The 16,738-nt window shown below is 40.0% G+C and overlaps 1 protein-coding gene across 1 annotated transcript in view; it reads right to left on the reverse strand.

Moving 5' to 3' along the window:
* LOC122813743 (serine protease 27-like) overlaps nucleotides 1–2,701 on the reverse strand; it is a 284,170-nt gene extending 281,469 nt beyond the window's left edge. Inside the window, exon 1 of the mRNA XM_044086216.1 lies at nucleotides 2,536–2,701. Within this exon, the coding sequence (XP_043942151.1) occupies nucleotides 2,536–2,578 (43 nt within the window). The 5' untranslated portion in view covers nucleotides 2,579–2,701. The remainder of the gene's footprint in view (nucleotides 1–2,535) is intronic.
* Between the last annotated feature and the right edge of the window lie 14,037 nt (nucleotides 2,702–16,738).

Below are 16,738 nucleotides of genomic sequence, written 5' to 3' on the forward strand. Positions count from 1 at the left end.
CAGTGGATGGGGAACTGTAAATACAACCCCAATCTGCCACCTATGTCTGTATTAGAAAGATATATGCAGCTTAGTACAACACCTGCTACTTCCCAAACTGATTTTAAAGTAGCGCAGCACACAAAAAGCAGCAGAATGCATGTTGCATGTACTTAATAAGTGCTGCATTTCTTTTGTGAATAGGAATGAGAAACAAGCAATTTTGCCTGTTTTCAGCATCACCGTAGGAGGTGAAGGGATTATGTGACATGGAAAAATGTACAAAACAGAGTCATAGTGTAATTCATCTTTATTTAAGATGGAGTATGTAACATACGACTGAAACAAGCTTTGTTTCTTCTTTCTGACATAGTACTTTTTGTTAATAATGTGATCAGCTGCTCTAGAGTGTAGCGGAATAAATCCCTGACTACCAGGCAACCAGGGTTTGATTAATGGGTCAAACAACTGATGGAGTGACAGGGAGAGATGGGTGTTACCATCCCTGGTGGGTGGGGGAGTTCCATGGGCACCTCCTGTGACAATCTCTAGTGAAAATTTTAATATCACATTAGAAGGCATGAGCCAAAGGGGAAACTGTAAATTCACCCCTGATCTGCCATCAATGTCCCTATTAGAAAGAGGAAGCTTATAAATGCTTGAATATCCACACCTAAGCTATAACTCCAATGAAATGTGTGGAATTAAAACCTATAAAATATATTTGGGAAGCGTGGTGGACTTAAAAAGGCCCTTTAGGGTCATTAGCCTGGTAATTACATATGAACCTGTGAATCTACATTTTTCAGGGCATTGTGCTTTCATTAATTCCAGTTTCATGGTTCTGGTCTCAAGATTTTCTACTTCAGTGAGATGTGCTGGGAGATTCTGTAACAGTTCTGATCATCTGCAGCCAAAAGCCTCTTAAGGATTAGTACTCGGGATCATCAACCACTGAATTACTTCAGCCTGCAACCCCCAGGCCCTTTTAGAATTGAGCCTTGGCATAACTACTAACTGTTCAAATGTACTGTTTCCTTTGGTGCTTTAGGGTCCGGTGTCCTTTTTGCCAGGTCTTTCAGGACTTGGAAGGTAACAGCTGACAGCTCTACTTAATGCAGCATTAATTTTTTGCCCTTCCTAATTCATCCACCCCACAGGAAAGTTTCACAGATTTCTCTGTCCATGGCTGAGCCTTGTAGGCACCATTATATAGAACTCATCCCACTGTAGGCACATTAGAGCTCTATCTGCTGCTATGGACTGTACGAATGTCATACTTCTACCTGTCTGATGTTAATTAACAAGCAAGATATGTTCCTTTTGATTTATATTTTATCATAATCATGCATGAGCAGGAATTCATATATACAGATTTTTTTTTTCTGAAATTGACTAATCTGAACAGTACGGCTGTTCGCATGATTTTATAGGGAAAAAAAACATCATCTGGATAAGATTTAAATGCCTTTGGTCACACCTGTAGGTTGCCACTTAAATCCCACAATCCTCCTCTTAACCCACAAGTCCAGCTTTCTAAATGAACAAGGGCATCTACTCATAGGGAGGTGGGTAGTAATGCCACATATAACGTACAAATCCTACTCTGACAGACTGGAACAAAGGAAATCAGGATGTCTCTATTGCATTCAGAATTACTTATGCTCACCTTGACTTCTGGTGGCTGGCAAGCACCTTGCTGGAGATGGCCTGTAGTGCCTAGGAAACACAGATACATAGTTCTACAAATCCAAACTCTAAATGCAGTTTTTAGCAGCCCGCAGTGGCTGTACTTGCTGTCATTATGCTTAACATAGTGCCAGGCCACCTACCAGGTGGCATTCGAGCAGCAGGATTTAACCGCCATCCTCTCTGGAAAGGACACTGGCCAATCACTTCTGTCTTTCCTGACTCACTCCTTCACCGTCCATATTTGTTAATGAATCCTGGGTCACTACAACTGCAGTCATGCCTCCTTCGTTGTGCTGCCTATAACTGGCATCATTTTATAGACTTTTAGAACACTAGTAACCATCTGTGAATGTTTTTCACTAAAATGTATCGCCACACATCTTACTGATATAGCTGTGTATCTTAGACTAGCCTTGTGAGGGAAACTACCAGGACATTATATTCCCCATCAGACACCACACTTAAATTCCACAGATATATATTTACATTGTTATGTTTGGAAGGAGCTACAGTGTGTCCACATTAAAGAATTGTAGAGAATATAATGCCCTTTGTAATACTTCCCAGTAGAGACAGCTGGACATGTCATAATTACAGACAACTAGCACACAAAAAAACAAAGTGACATTTACCAATGTCCTGAATCTAGATGCATATATGGGGTTGTCTCCAGAAGGAGAAAACTAAAGAAAATGGAAACCTGACTACTTATAATTCTAGCCATTGTTGCCCCAATCACACCTAAAACTCTAAGGTGCTATAAAGTCATTATAACTGAGTTGATGCAGAATGTTATGAAGGACAAAAGAATAGTCACTTACCCATGCAATGAATGGCACCGATCAGAAAAAAAAAAGAACTCACCAAAAACAAGAATGAAAATTCCAACCAGGACATGAAATTTCATCTTCCAACACAGAGAATGATGGCTGACCTATTTTTCTCCTTCACTTTGCAAGCATGTCTCTATAAACTAGTGGCAGCTAACATTGTAAGATCTGCATGAGAGCAGTGACAAAGTGAGACTAATGAATTTTCAGCAGAGATGTCAGGTAAACTGAGTGGGGCACACCTACAGGAAGCAAGGCGTACATATTTCTGCAGTTAGATCACAATTATAATGTGACAAAGTCTGTTTTATGTAAACGGCTGCCCCCAAGCAGTACTAGATGCCGATGCAACATGTGCACAATGTACAGACATACGATGCAGAACTTCAAGTTTTGTAATTTATTTTACCAATTTCCTTTGCATAGCTCCTGCAAAGGCAGCTTAAGCAGAAATGCATAAGTAAGCAAATATATTTATTTTATTTTAGTGTTATCAAAGCAGAAATGTATAATTGAGTAAATAAATATACCTTATTTTTTTGTTATGCTCATTACAGAGCATGTTCAAATCCTACAAAAAGAACGGGCACAAAAAACATGCATGGGAGCTGCCCAAGCCTTATTTTGAAGCAGCACAGACACAAAGGAGCATAATACATGTAGCATGTACTTAAAAACGTGCTGCATTCCTTTTTTGAACAGAAATGAGAAGCAAGCAATTTTCCCTATTTTTAGTGTCAGCATAGGAAGTGAAGGGATTATGTGACATGGAAGGATGTACAAAGTGGAGTCGCAGTGGAATCTATCTTTATTTAAGATGCAGTCTGTAACATACGACTGGAACAAGCTTTGTTCCTTCTTTTTGACATAGTACCTTTTGTTAGTAATGTGCTTAGCTGCTCTAGAGCATACCAGGATAAATCCCTGACTACCAGGCAACCAGGATTTGATTAATGGGTCAAACATCTGATGGCGTGACAGGGAGGGATGGGTGTTACCATCCATAGTGGATGCGGAATTCAATAGCATCTCGTGTGACAATCTCTACTGGAAGCTGGGGACATCACACTAGAAAGCATGGGCCCAAAGAGGAGAACTATAAATTCACCCCTGATCTGCCACCTATGTCCCTATTAGAAAGAGGAAGCTTGCAAATGCTTGAAAACCCATGCGTAAGCTATACTGCCAATAAAATGAGTGGAATTAAAACCTATAAAATATATTTGAGTAGCAGGCTGAACTTTCAAAGAGATGGGGTGATATGCCACACATCCCCATTGCATGACTGCACCTTGAACGTACCACAAGTGATCAAAGGCAGGGAGAAGCAACACAGGTAGGTCATAAAACTAGTACTCCCATTAATGGATGTGAACAGCTAGACACCCAGGATGCCCTTTAGTTCTTTGTTCGCCCCTGCCTGATCTAAGGTGATCTTGGGGGTTAAGGAAGTAGCAGGCAGATCTGGCATTGGATGTGCAGTACTGAGTAAGGAGCTGTAGGATAATATAGGATGGAGAAAAACATCCTCACAAAAAGAATAATAGTAACAACAACAAGAACAATAATAATGTGTTTAGCTGTGCAAGGATGAAACTTACTGTTGAACATTGTTGAGAACATGATAACAATGAAACAGCATATGCTGTCAGCATAAAATGTGAAGATATTTTAATTTCTGATGGTTAATCAACCATAGCCTGATGGTAATAGTTCTGTTTACACAGTGTACTTCAGCTGGTCACAGATAAAAGATGACTCTATAAATAGGTGTTTGCAATGCATGATAGACATGTTCAAATCCTTCTCAGTACATCCCAAAACAACCAAGAGTGAGGATGCCAGTAGATTATCTCCATCCTTCACCAAGGACTACCCCACATATGAGCTCAGATTAAAGAGGTGTGCCTAAATTGGCCAGGTTCACTTTTACATGAAATAGTTACCCAAGCTCACTATGTCATTCGTAGATTCATAGGTGGTTACTAGGCTATTGCCCCAAGATCCATTTTAAGCCTAGCCAGCTTTACCTAAAATTTTCAAAATATTGCTGACATGTATCAATACCCCTAGAAATGTTATTGTTATGATGTACAGTCGTACACATTAAGTGTTCAAAGACTGTCCAAGATGCTCCAGAAAAAAAGTTTATTGCATTAGTTAAGCACTTTCATCTGTATAAAGGACAAGACTTCATCAGAACAATGCCAACAAATTTCACTTCCCATAAATACCCTCACCAATTAATCAATTAATTAATTACACTCTTACTGTTTAACTAGTTAAAAACACATCACTTAAATTTGCTAAAATTGTTAAAAATATGGAAATATTTTTAATAATTTTGAACTATGTAAACACAATAAAATAAACAAGTTTTTATAAAAAAAAACATCTTTTCATTTTTAAAATACTTCATATACTAGTACATTTGTTTAAACCTGGAAAAACTGTGGCATTGAGCCTCAACTGCCAATGTAAGTCACATGCCTCAAGCTGTTCAGGTACCACCCTACTCTGTATGTCATTAGTAACCTGTTGAATCACTAAAAACTAAAATTTATGATCATATCTCTCAATGTGTCTACTTAATGCATTCGTTTTCACTAATTTAACAATGTCAGAAATATGTTAATAAATTCTGGTTTTAAAAAACCTAGCGGGTTTTCCCACATAAAAGGCTGGGCAGTCCATACACTTAGCTAAATATACTATATTCTTAGAACAACAATTGTAGTGTGAATGAATGTGAATTTTAAAACCATTCAATACAAACAAATGATTTGTTTCAAGTAAATATGTACATTGGTTGCACCTCCCACATTAAAATTTCCTTCTCTAAGATTTGATTGAACATCTTTCACTTGACACCAACCCCTTTCCAAAAGGTTTTTAAAATTAAGATCCCTCTTAAATATAAAATTGGGAGTATCTCCAGACATATCTAACAAATCCTGATCCGAAATCAATAAAGGCCAATTTTTCTTCATAGTTGCACATACATCCAAAGTATCTCTATTGTATGTGCATATAAAGGAAAATCTGCCGTTCATCTTTTTAGTTGCACCATTTATTGTAGCCACGAAAGTTAAACCATTTGACTCCACCCTTTTCAAAATAGATGAATATATTTTCTTATTCCTTTTCTCAACAATTTCATTTTTTATTCCAGCCAATAAGGGTTTGGTTAGCCCCTAGCTAAAAACATATTTACTATAAAATCAATTTCTTGCATAAAGTCAGAATCCATTGTCACCATTCTAGCTGCCCTCATCAATTGGCCTTTTACTACAGCTCTTTTTTTTTTTGTTTTTTGATGTGGTGGATGACAGCTAGAATAGCCCAAATATGAATATGAAAATGTGGATTTTCTGTAAATTTTGGATGTTAACATTTTTGTTCATTATCAAAAGAAATTTTCACAGCCAAATAATGTATGGCATTTGCAATAAAATGATATGTAGAATTCAAAAACCCAACAGAGTTATTAATATATTGAAATAATTCCTCAAGTTGAGTAAAGTACCACTCCAAACAAAAAAGATAATATCGTCCAAAAATCTTGTATATTTAGATATATTCATAGCATATTCACTCTCAAACACCATATTGGATTTCCACTAGGACATGACCAGGTTGGCAAAGGTGGGGGCACATGCTGCTCCCATGGCCACACCTACCTTTTGCCTAAAAAAATTGAAAATGAAATTATTGTCTAAAACTGCCTCCATTAACGCTACAAAAGTGTTAACCCTATGTCCTTCAAACCTGTAGGAAACTACTAACTGTCTTTCTGGCCATTGCAGGCCTAATACATGTGGTATAACACTAAAAAGATTACACACATCCATGGTTACAAAATAAAACTCCCCTGTTCAATCGACCATATTGAGGTTAGATAAAAAGTGCCAAGAATCTCTACAAATGTAGTTAAATGCTTGCCCTGCCTTTTATGTGGGAAAAACCACTAGGTTTTTTAAAATCAGAATTTATGAACATATTTCTAACATTAGTAAGCAAAGTAAAATATAATTCCAACATTAACCAGGTACCTCTGCAAAAACACAAAACAAATCCAAAGAATAAAAGCAGGCAGAGGCAAGGCTCCAGTTTCTTCAGCTGGTTACTTAAAATTATTGTCTGACTTTGCTGAAAAAGAAGAAGAAACTAAATTGCTACTTCAGATCAAGAACAGATATCTTGATCTGTGTAAAAAATATGACTCTGCTTCGATTGTGAAGCCAATAAATGACATGCTTGAGAATGCTCATGTTTATTCTCGCAAGTTAACACAAATCAAGTTAAAAAAGTTATACAGAGACAGACTAGATTTTTCACGAGGCCACGTCTTTATGTGGCCGAGAGTGGCTAACAATCACAACAGGGCCAATACTCAAACCCCTGTAGTTGAGTCAATCAATCAAGGAAGCATCATTGAGGTTTCCGCTAATCGGACAGCAGCCACGACAACCTCCATCAATCGAGAGCCTGAAGACATCCAGGAAATGGATGAGGGGAGGGCTCAGATAACTAGTGACCTAGGTGGCATCATGCCAACGACTGAGACAACAGTGGTAAGAAGGAAAACTATCACAACCACAGCACAACTTCATCAAGAAGCGACTGGTGAAGCTTTGAATAGATGCGATCTTGATGATGGCATCCATACTTCTTTTTTAGAAAGCCTATGACCTCCAGGTCTGACTTTCCCTCTTCCAACCAGGAACAGGTCTATAAGCCGAGGAAGAGGAGGCTTGAACCAGGGACAACAGAGAGGGAGAAGTATGACCAGAAGCAAAAGGAAGCACCCAGAAGGAATGGTGAGTCCATACACGATAAAGAAAGCTTTCATGAACAGCAAAAATTAATAGTTAATTTATTTACCTATACTCTATCCAGATATGAAAGTAATGTGTTGGAAAAAGGACTTTCTTTTATCCCGACTGCTGACTCTGACATTACTGAAATTGTATTTGATATCAAGCTATTTACACGCAATTTAATGTTGAAAATTATGTATGCTAACAATGGTGAAAATGGGGAATTTATGTTTAAAAAACCAAGCTCTTTTTTACCCAAGTTAAATCCTTTGGTTTCTGCATTTGAACAGTTATGTCTAGATGATGTTTATAGAGTGTTTCATGAACAAAAATTACACCCTAGTAGTAGCAGCAGACAGTGCAATTTATCCAAGGATGAATTTACAGCATTAAATAATTTACAAACGAATCCATGTATCATGATATGCCCTGCAGACAAGGGAGGACAGATTGTAATTTTGAATAGGGAAGACTATGATAGGAAAATGCTTGTTTTATTAGCTGATAACACATTTTATAAAGTCACTACTTTATCACAAGTTAATAGAATGGTTGAATATGTGCACAACAAGCTAATGGAAATAGCCAGGATGGGTCTCATTGATGAAAATTTATTAAAATACTTTCTTATATTTAACCCCACTACCCCAGTGATTCAAGGATTACCCAAGATACACAAAAACAGGGAAAATCCTCCTATGAGGCCCATTGTAGCTGGAAGCAACTGGTGCACTGAGTCCATTTCTATTTTTGTGGAGAAATTCCTTAGGAATTTGATCAAACAGTCAGACTACATCTTGAAGGACACTGAACATTTTGTGAGAGACTTATACAGATTTGCATGTGAAAGACAGCAACAAGCCTGTAAACAACAAATGCTGTTAGTTACCCTTCATGTGGTGTCACTTTTCACTGTTATTCCAAATGATTTGGGGATTAATAGTCTAACTCAGTTAATGCTTGAAACCAGAGAGTATGATAGAGATATGGTGGACCTAATACGGTTACTACTAGGTCTGGTACTGGAGAATAATGTGTTCATGTTCAGGGACAAGGTCTACTGGCAATGCAACGGGGTAGCCATGGGAACATCATGTGCTAACAGTTATGCGAATGCTGTAATGTCCAAATGGGAACAAGATAATTTGGCCGTGGGTGACTTTAAAGATGACATATTATTTTTTCGCAGGTTTGTAGATGACCTCTTCCTTTTATGGGGGGGGGGTCTATAGAACAGCTAATGATGTTTGTAGACTATATTAATGCTTCAACACATTTCCTTAAATTCACCATGAACTGTTCATATACTGAAGTTAGCTTTCTAGATGTCTCTATTATACAAGAACTTAATGGTGCACTGAGCACTAAAATGTTTAGGAAGGGATGTCATGTGAACAGTTTACTAAGAAAAGATAGCATGCACTCTCAATACATTTTTCAGAATGTTGCACAGAATCAAGCTTACAGGGCCTCTAGACTGAATGCTAGAGAAACAGATTTTATGGAACAACTAGACAAGATAAACATAGAACTAACAGAGAGGGGTTATGACCAGAAACTTGTCAATCAAAGTATTAGGACAGTGAGAAACTCTAGACACAGTAGAGCCAGGCCCTATTTCTCTGAACAGGTAGAGAGTGATATATGCAACGGGGGTCAACAGAAACAAATCTCACAACCACTTAAAATGTGTTTTAGCTATTCTAGAAATATAAGATACTACACAGACATCATAGGCAAGCATTGGAATATCTTGACATCTGATAAACAAGTTAGCAACCTGATAGGAACACATCCACAACTTACTTTTAAAAATAAGAAGTCGCTAAGGCGACAACTTTGCAATCCCAGAGACCAAATCAGGACTGAGGATACACCAGGGACTAAGCCGTGCACTAGGTGCCAGCTCTGTAAATTTATAAATCAAGATACGGAGTTTCTACATCCAGTCACTGGTGTAACTTATACACTAAGAAACACTTATACACTAAGAACCGGTGCAAGGTGTGATACTTCACATGTGGTTTACCTTGCTACTTGCAAAGTATGCAGTAAATTCTATGTGGGAAAGACCGATAGACTATTAAGGGATAGGATCAGGGAACACCTATACCATATTAAGAATGGTAGTGTGTTCAATGCTTTAGCAAAACACATTAAAGAAATGAATGATCAACACACCTTTACATTTATGGCATTAGGTAAATGTTATGAGAACTTGAGGGGTGGTGACACCAGAGTTCAAACTTGAGAACCTGGAGGCTAAATGGATTGTGAGATTAAGAGCTAACACAGGACATGGTCTTAATGACCATGTACCATTGAGACCCATCTTGAAAAATACACCATTACGTAGGTAGAATCTGTTACATTTATGTGGTTTATATGTATTTGTAATATGCATTTTTTATAATATTGCTTTTATGAAATGTGGTTTTTGTAATGAAGTTTTTATATATTTTACCATGCATTTTACTGTGGGCTGAATACAATTGTTCTTTGTGCCTTTAAGAGTTTTCTCTTTTTAATCATGTGACTAGCTAATGCTTAGTATAAGAATGGGTGTGTTGAGTGCTGCTTTTTATACACCTGAAGAAGCCTTGTGTGTTTTGCAATAAATCAGCTGAAGAAACTGGAGCCTTACCTCTGCCTGTTTTTATTCTTTGGATATATTTCTAACATTGCTAAATGAGTGAAACAAATGCATTAAGTAGGCACATTGAGAGATACAATGATCATAAATTTCAGTTTTTAGTGATTCAACAGGTTACTAATAACGTACAGGGAAGGGTGGTACCTGAACAGCTTGAGGCATGTGAGTTATGTTGGCAGTTGAGGCTCAATGCCACAGTTTTTCCAGGTTTAAACAAATGTACTAGTATATCAAGTATTTTAAAACTGAAAAGACATGGTTGTTTTTTATAAAAACTTGTTTATTTTATTGTGTTTCTATAGTTCAACATTATTACACACATTTACATATTTTTAACAATTTTAGCAAATTTAAGTGATGTGTTTTTAACTAGTTAAACAGTAAGTATGTAATTAATTAATTGACTTATTGGTGAGGGTATTTATGGGAAGTGAAATTTACTGGTGTTGTTATGATGAAGTCTTGTCCTTGATACAGATGAAAGCGCTTAACTAATGCAATAAATTTTTTTCTGGAGCATCTTGGTAACCCATCTGGTGGTTCGAGTTTTAAATTGTTGGTTTGCCTTTGGTTATTATGTTCAAAGTCTGACCTATGTTCAAAGTCTGACCCTGTCCATTAAGAACATGGGTGCCAAACCAGGGGTAAATTTGTGATTTCCCATCCATTGAACAGAGTTATGTTTGAATGGGTTTAGGGATGAACTTTGCGTCACATGGATGGGAAGCCTGTTCCAGAAAAGTGGTAAACTTTGAGAAAATACCTGTCCTTCCAATGTGTCCTGTTTATATTGCAGATGATGTTTAAATCCTTAGAATGGATTTTTTTCTGATGTCATTTGCTTTGTGAATGTGCAACAAATGCATCTGTGTGGGATCAGAGGATGCCTTGTAAGCCAGGCATAGATTGCTGCACAGCTTTGAGATCATCAACATTGCACCACAGCAAAAAATTGAAAAACAAATTGATTTTTATGCTAATGGAAATGGATGTTGTGTATTTTACATGCTATAATACTTAGAATTTCTCCTATTTTAACTTTCAGCTACCTCACTGAGCCCAATCAGACTTTCTCTGTAAACAAAAGTGATAAATAAATAGACAAATAATTATCCAAGTCAAGTAATTTGAGATTAACCCAATGGGGTGGGGTGGGGGGTGGGGAAGGGAGCAGAGATAAAGGAAAGTGGGGTAGGAGGAACAGGCAGATTTAGAGTATCTCAGTAGACCCCCTAAACAATCCCTACAAGGACTGCCATATCAAAATCAGGGACAATTCTATCAGAATTTCAGATAGATTCTAATGGAAACCAAGCTAAGTGCAAATAGCTTCTTAAACTGAGGACATGGAGATCATTGGCATAATAATTGTCCTTTTTTTACAACCAACAGTCTCACCTCCACTTGACAGAAATCATTTTGTCACAAACCCTCCCCCTTGGCAAACAACACAGTGGCAGTGACAGCAGCTTCAGGTGTGGACTTCTACTTGGCAGCCTCTGACTTGACAGCAAGATAATTAGGAAAACCATGAACAGGAATCACAGCTATTTCCTTTTGTACTTGTTCATAGGTTCATAGGTTTATACTAGGCTATCTGCCCTAAGGCATTTATAAGCCTAGCCCAAATCTTTGTGGCTTACGCCACCCCTTATATGAAAAAATACCGTGCCCATTAGTTTGTTGTGCCTCTGTCCAGCAGTGACACAGAGATGATTACCGGGGTAAACCTACGATCTCCCATCCACAGGTCTAGATTTATCTTGAACAGAGTCAGCGAGGTGCTCTGCCTCACATGGACCGGGATTTTATTCCACAGCATAGGGAGTCTCTGAGTGATAAATCTATCCCTCCAGCACGTCCTATTTATATCCGTGCTAAGGTTTAAGTCGCTTGCTCTAGTGGTTTTGGTGGATTTGGATTTTTTGAGGTGGAGCATGTCCATTAATTCCGGGTTGGACATGGCCTTGTATGTCAGGCACATGTCACCTCTGAGCAGACGGTATGCGACTGAATAGAGCTGGAGTTTCTTCAATCTGGCAGCATATGACAGATTTTGGAGTCCCTTTATCCTTTTGGTGAGGAACTTTTGGGGTCTCTCCAATTGCTGCAGATGTCGGGTGAGATACATCCCGAATGGGGCATTGTACTCGATCATTGGTCTGATAAGTGAAGAGTACAGGGGAACAATGACCTCACTAGATCTGGATGTGAATCCCTTCATGATCAGGTGGGCAATGTAGAAGGCCTTTCTAACCACTTTAGCAACGTGAGTGTCAAAAGAAAGGCCACTGTCAACCTGGGTCCCCAGGTCCCTGATAACCTCTTCTGTGCTTAGTGGATTGCCACCTATATGGTAGCTTGGGGTTACCTTGTTTTTCCCGAAGGGTATGACTATACATTTTTGGTGTTTAACTTCAGGCCATGGCTCTGGCACCAGCTATCTGTTTCCGTGAGTCCCTTCTGAAGGATATCCGTGTCCGATGCACTTTCCACTATGGCGCCCAGTTTGCAGTCGTCTGCAAACTTTGTCAGCCAAAGTCCTCCCATGTTGGCCTGTACTTCTGAGAAGTAGATGCCAAACAATAGGGGCCAAGGACCGAGCTCTGTGGGACACCACTTGTGACCGGCTTGGAGTCTGACATAGCGCCAGCAACTCTAACCCTGTGGGTTCTGTCCTTAAGCCAGTTTGCAACCCATCTTGTGACATATGGGTTTACATTTAAGCTGGTAAGTTTTTCTACAATACCCGAGTGGGGTATTGTGTCGAAAGCCTTTGCAAGGTCAAGGTAGGCTGTATGGACTGCCTTTCCTCATCAATGGCCTTGGTGACTGTTTCAAGAAGTCGACCAAGTTCAAAAGGCATGATCTTCCCTTGACAAAGCCAAACTGGGTCGGGTCCAATGTCTGCAAGTCCCCTATATCTTTGTTTATGAGCTCCATTATGATCCTCTCCATAGCTTTGCAGACTAGACTTGTTAAGCTTATGGGGCGGTAATTACCAGGGTCCATAGAGGCCGCCTTTGTGGAGTGGGACCACAGTTGCCGTCACGCCACTCCTTGGGCACGTATCCTGTGGTAAGGCTGAGATTAAACAGCTGCCTTATGTGCGGGTTTAATTCCTCATTTAGCTCGTGTAGCACACAGCCGGGGACACCATCCGGTCCCATTGATGCTGTGTTTTTAGCTTTAGAGAGAGCAGCTTTCACCTGCGCATTTGAGATGTCCGGGAGGCTACACTCGGCTGGGATAGTTATCTCTCCTTTAGGGGAGAGGGGTGAAGTTTGCACTGAACCTGTCTGCCAGTATGTTGGCAATGTCTGTGGGTTCAGTGATTTTGTATCATTTTGAACTAATTCTGAGCATATCTGGGAGTTTCCACCCAGGTTCCTAACATAGCTGAAAAAGGCCTTATGATTGTCCTTTGAATCCATGGCAATTTTTCTCTCAAAATTGGCCTTAGTTGATTTTATGAGTGCTCGTATTTTTTACTAATAATGATCAGGGTGACTTCCCTTTTATGGATTTTGTTCTATCATGTAATAGCTTTCTCCTCTTATTGTAAAGTTTGTTAATGGCTGGGGTCCACCAGACTGGACGTTTGCCCTTTGTGGAAAGAGTCTTGGTTTTATTTGGGATTGCCTGATCCATGCAGTCCTGGAGGTGTTCATAGAAGGCATTTGTAAGGGCTTCCGCAGCTTGGGTTGTGGTTTCCACTGGCTCAGGGGCCTTGAAGGATACCACACCAGTCTTGAGTAGTGTGAAGTTTGCTTTAGAGAAGTTCTTCACTATGGTCTTTTTGTTTGGGGTGGGGGCGGATGTGGATTTCCAGTGAGATTAGTTTATGATCAGATCTCACCAATGAGGGATATACTTCCGGTGTGGAGCATTTTGTCCCCATGTTTGTGACAATGAGATCTAGTATATTTTCTCCTCTCGTGGGAACAGTGACTAGCTGTTCCATGGCATTTGAATTTATGAACTCCAGGAACCGTTGGGCTAGAAAGTTAGGGCTTGAGTAATGTTCCCAGTCTATATTCGGGTAGTTGAAGTCACCCAATATGATGGTGTTTGGAGATACATTTATACCCTCCAGTGTCTTCAGGAAGGCTGTGTGGGGTTCCTGAGTTTGAGAGGGTGGCCTGTAGCATGCTACAATTTGTAGAGCAGTTTTTCCTAAGGTTAGTTGCACCTGGATGGTTTCCGAAGCTTCGTGCGTTGCCACCAACCTGGAGGTGTGGGTATCCTTTATGAATATGGATACACCCCCTCCTTTTGTGGTGTGGTCCGGGGGTTTTGGGGCCGGAACGCATGATATGAGGTAAAACCTAATAGTGCCGGGGTGCTCTCAGGAGCCTTGAACCAGGTTTCAGTTACAGCACAGACATCGATGTTCTCCATACTGAGAAGGGCCTCAAGCGCGTGCATTTTGAGATTTAGACTTCTGGCATTGAGCAGCATTACCCTCAGTTTCTTCCCATTTTTGTTTTCTAGGGTGGTAGGTTTAGAATTTGAGCCTTGCCTAAAAAAGGCACTATGGGGGTAGCAAGAGCCTTAGCCAATATCCGGAATCCCAGGGGTGACGGGTGCAAGCCGTCCCTTGCGAAGCAGCGTGGCTTGTCAAGCATGTAATCCCAGGCAGACAGACACTGGATCCCCTTTGAATGACACCAGACATTAAGCCAATTGTTAAAGCTGATCATCTTGTCTCTATATTGTGGCATCATTCTTGGTGAAGGAAGGATACTGCTCAGGGTTAGGGTCATACCTGCCTGGGCTACATAATCAGAGAGCTCCTCTATGTCTCTTTTCATATAGTCTAGGGAGGTACGTCTCAGGTCGTTCACACCAGCATGGACAATGACTGTGTCATATTTGTACTTGCCGTGGAGTGACCCGAGTGCTTGTGTTATGTGGCGGATTCTAGCCCGATAGGCAGCTTACTGTGACCCTCTCCTTGTTCAGCCTGGTGAGTGGGACGTCAGTGTGTCTGACTATGGAGTCACCTATGACAAGTATGTTTGGTGTTGTATTTGGCCTTAAGGGCTGTGACTGCTTCGCACACTGCTTTTGTGGTTTATGTGTTGCTTGTGGGGTGTCTTGAGGTAGCAGTTGTTTGGGTGTCTGCTTTGGAGGCCTCTGCTGTTTAGGTAAATTTTTACTCAGAGCCTCCGAGTATGTCTTTGTGTGTTTATGTGTTTGATTCAGTGGAGTGGTAGCATTATGTGAGGCTGGTTTTGTGGTGTGTGTAGTTGCCTTCTCCTCCTGTCTGGTCTTGCCAGTCCTGAGTTGAGAGAGCTCAGCCTCCAGTTTGGCTAAATAGCTGCATCTCTCAAGTATTTGTGTTATGTGGGAGGAGGAGAGGGTTGTCTGTGTACATGAGGCAGTTATAACATTGCCTCAAGATTCCCAGATTCACCAGCTGGACCGAGAGGAGATTGACAACTGACCTTTGGACATGCTAGAATAATATTGGGAAATCCTTAACTGAAAACAAGGGCCAGTGGGGAGTGAGGGTGTAGTGCTTTTAATTTTTAGTGCTGACTTATATAATTGCTTTAGTGAGCAAGTGCCAGGTAACTTGAGTGCAATGTGTTACAAGTAACTAAATGCAAAACGACAAACAGTAACTTTCTTTCAAGTGAAACAAGGAAATAAGTACAGTAAGCAATGCAGATATCACTAGTGATCCACAGAAGCTGAGAAGTTGCGTATTAGGTGGAATTAGCTTCCAGGGAAATAACAAGCAAACAAACAACAAGCATATAAACAAAGCTAGATTCAGCAGGCCTGGATCTAGTCTATGCTAGAGCAAACAAGGTGTACCAATTTCAGTAAGATACAGTTCAAATATTCAGGCACTATAAACCTTTAACCAGAAATTCCCAGCTCAGAAGGGCAGAGTCCAGCCTCTTCTCCCACAAGAGTGCAGACCACGAACCTTCTTAATGTAAAATAACTGGCCTGAAGCCCAAGTGCCTAAACCAGAACTAATACACTTGGACACTGGGCTCTCAATCAGCAGTTCCCAACTTAGAAGGATGAAAGCTACCTGTCCTGCCACCACAGTGCTTGCCACAAACCTTCCTAATGTAAAACAACTGGTCTGAAGCCCAAGTGCTTAATCCAAAAGACTTAGAATGATAGCTACACTTTAATCAAGTTACAACCAAGCAGTAATAAATACCATTGAATACTTTAGAGAATGTCTGGATTAGTGCTCAAGTTACACAAACAAAGCTAGATCCAGCAGGCCCGAATCCAGTCTATGCCACAGCAAACAAGGCGCACTAACTTCAGTAAGAAACAGTTCAGATATGCATGCACTATAAGCCTTTAACCAGAAATTCCCAGCTCAGAAGGGCAGAGTCCAGCCTCTCCTCCCACAAGAGTGCAGACCACGAACCCTCTTAATGTAAAATAACTGGCTTGAAAGCCCAAGTGCTTAAACCAGAATTAATACACTTTTAGAATAACAGACACTGAGCCCTCAATCAGCAGTTCTCAACCTAGAAGGATGTAAGCTACCTGTTCTGCCACAACAGTGCAGACCACAAACCCTCTCAGTGCAAAACAACTGGTCCGAAGCCCAAGTGTTTAAACCAAAAGTCTTAGAATGAGTTACACCAAGCAGTAATAAATACAATTGAGTATTTTTAAGATGATGCAAAAGTAAAATGAAGTAGGTAGAAACACAAAGACCAACAGGGTCCATTTGTACAGATCAAGGTTCAAGACACCAGTATTCCATTCATCCTAAGCAT

The sequence above is a fragment of the Protopterus annectens genome, chromosome 10.part0 (assembly GCF_019279795.1).
Source record: "Protopterus annectens isolate FY-2018-M chromosome 10.part0, PAN1.0, whole genome shotgun sequence".
Lineage (NCBI taxonomy): Eukaryota > Metazoa > Chordata > Ceratodontiformes > Protopteridae > Protopterus > Protopterus annectens.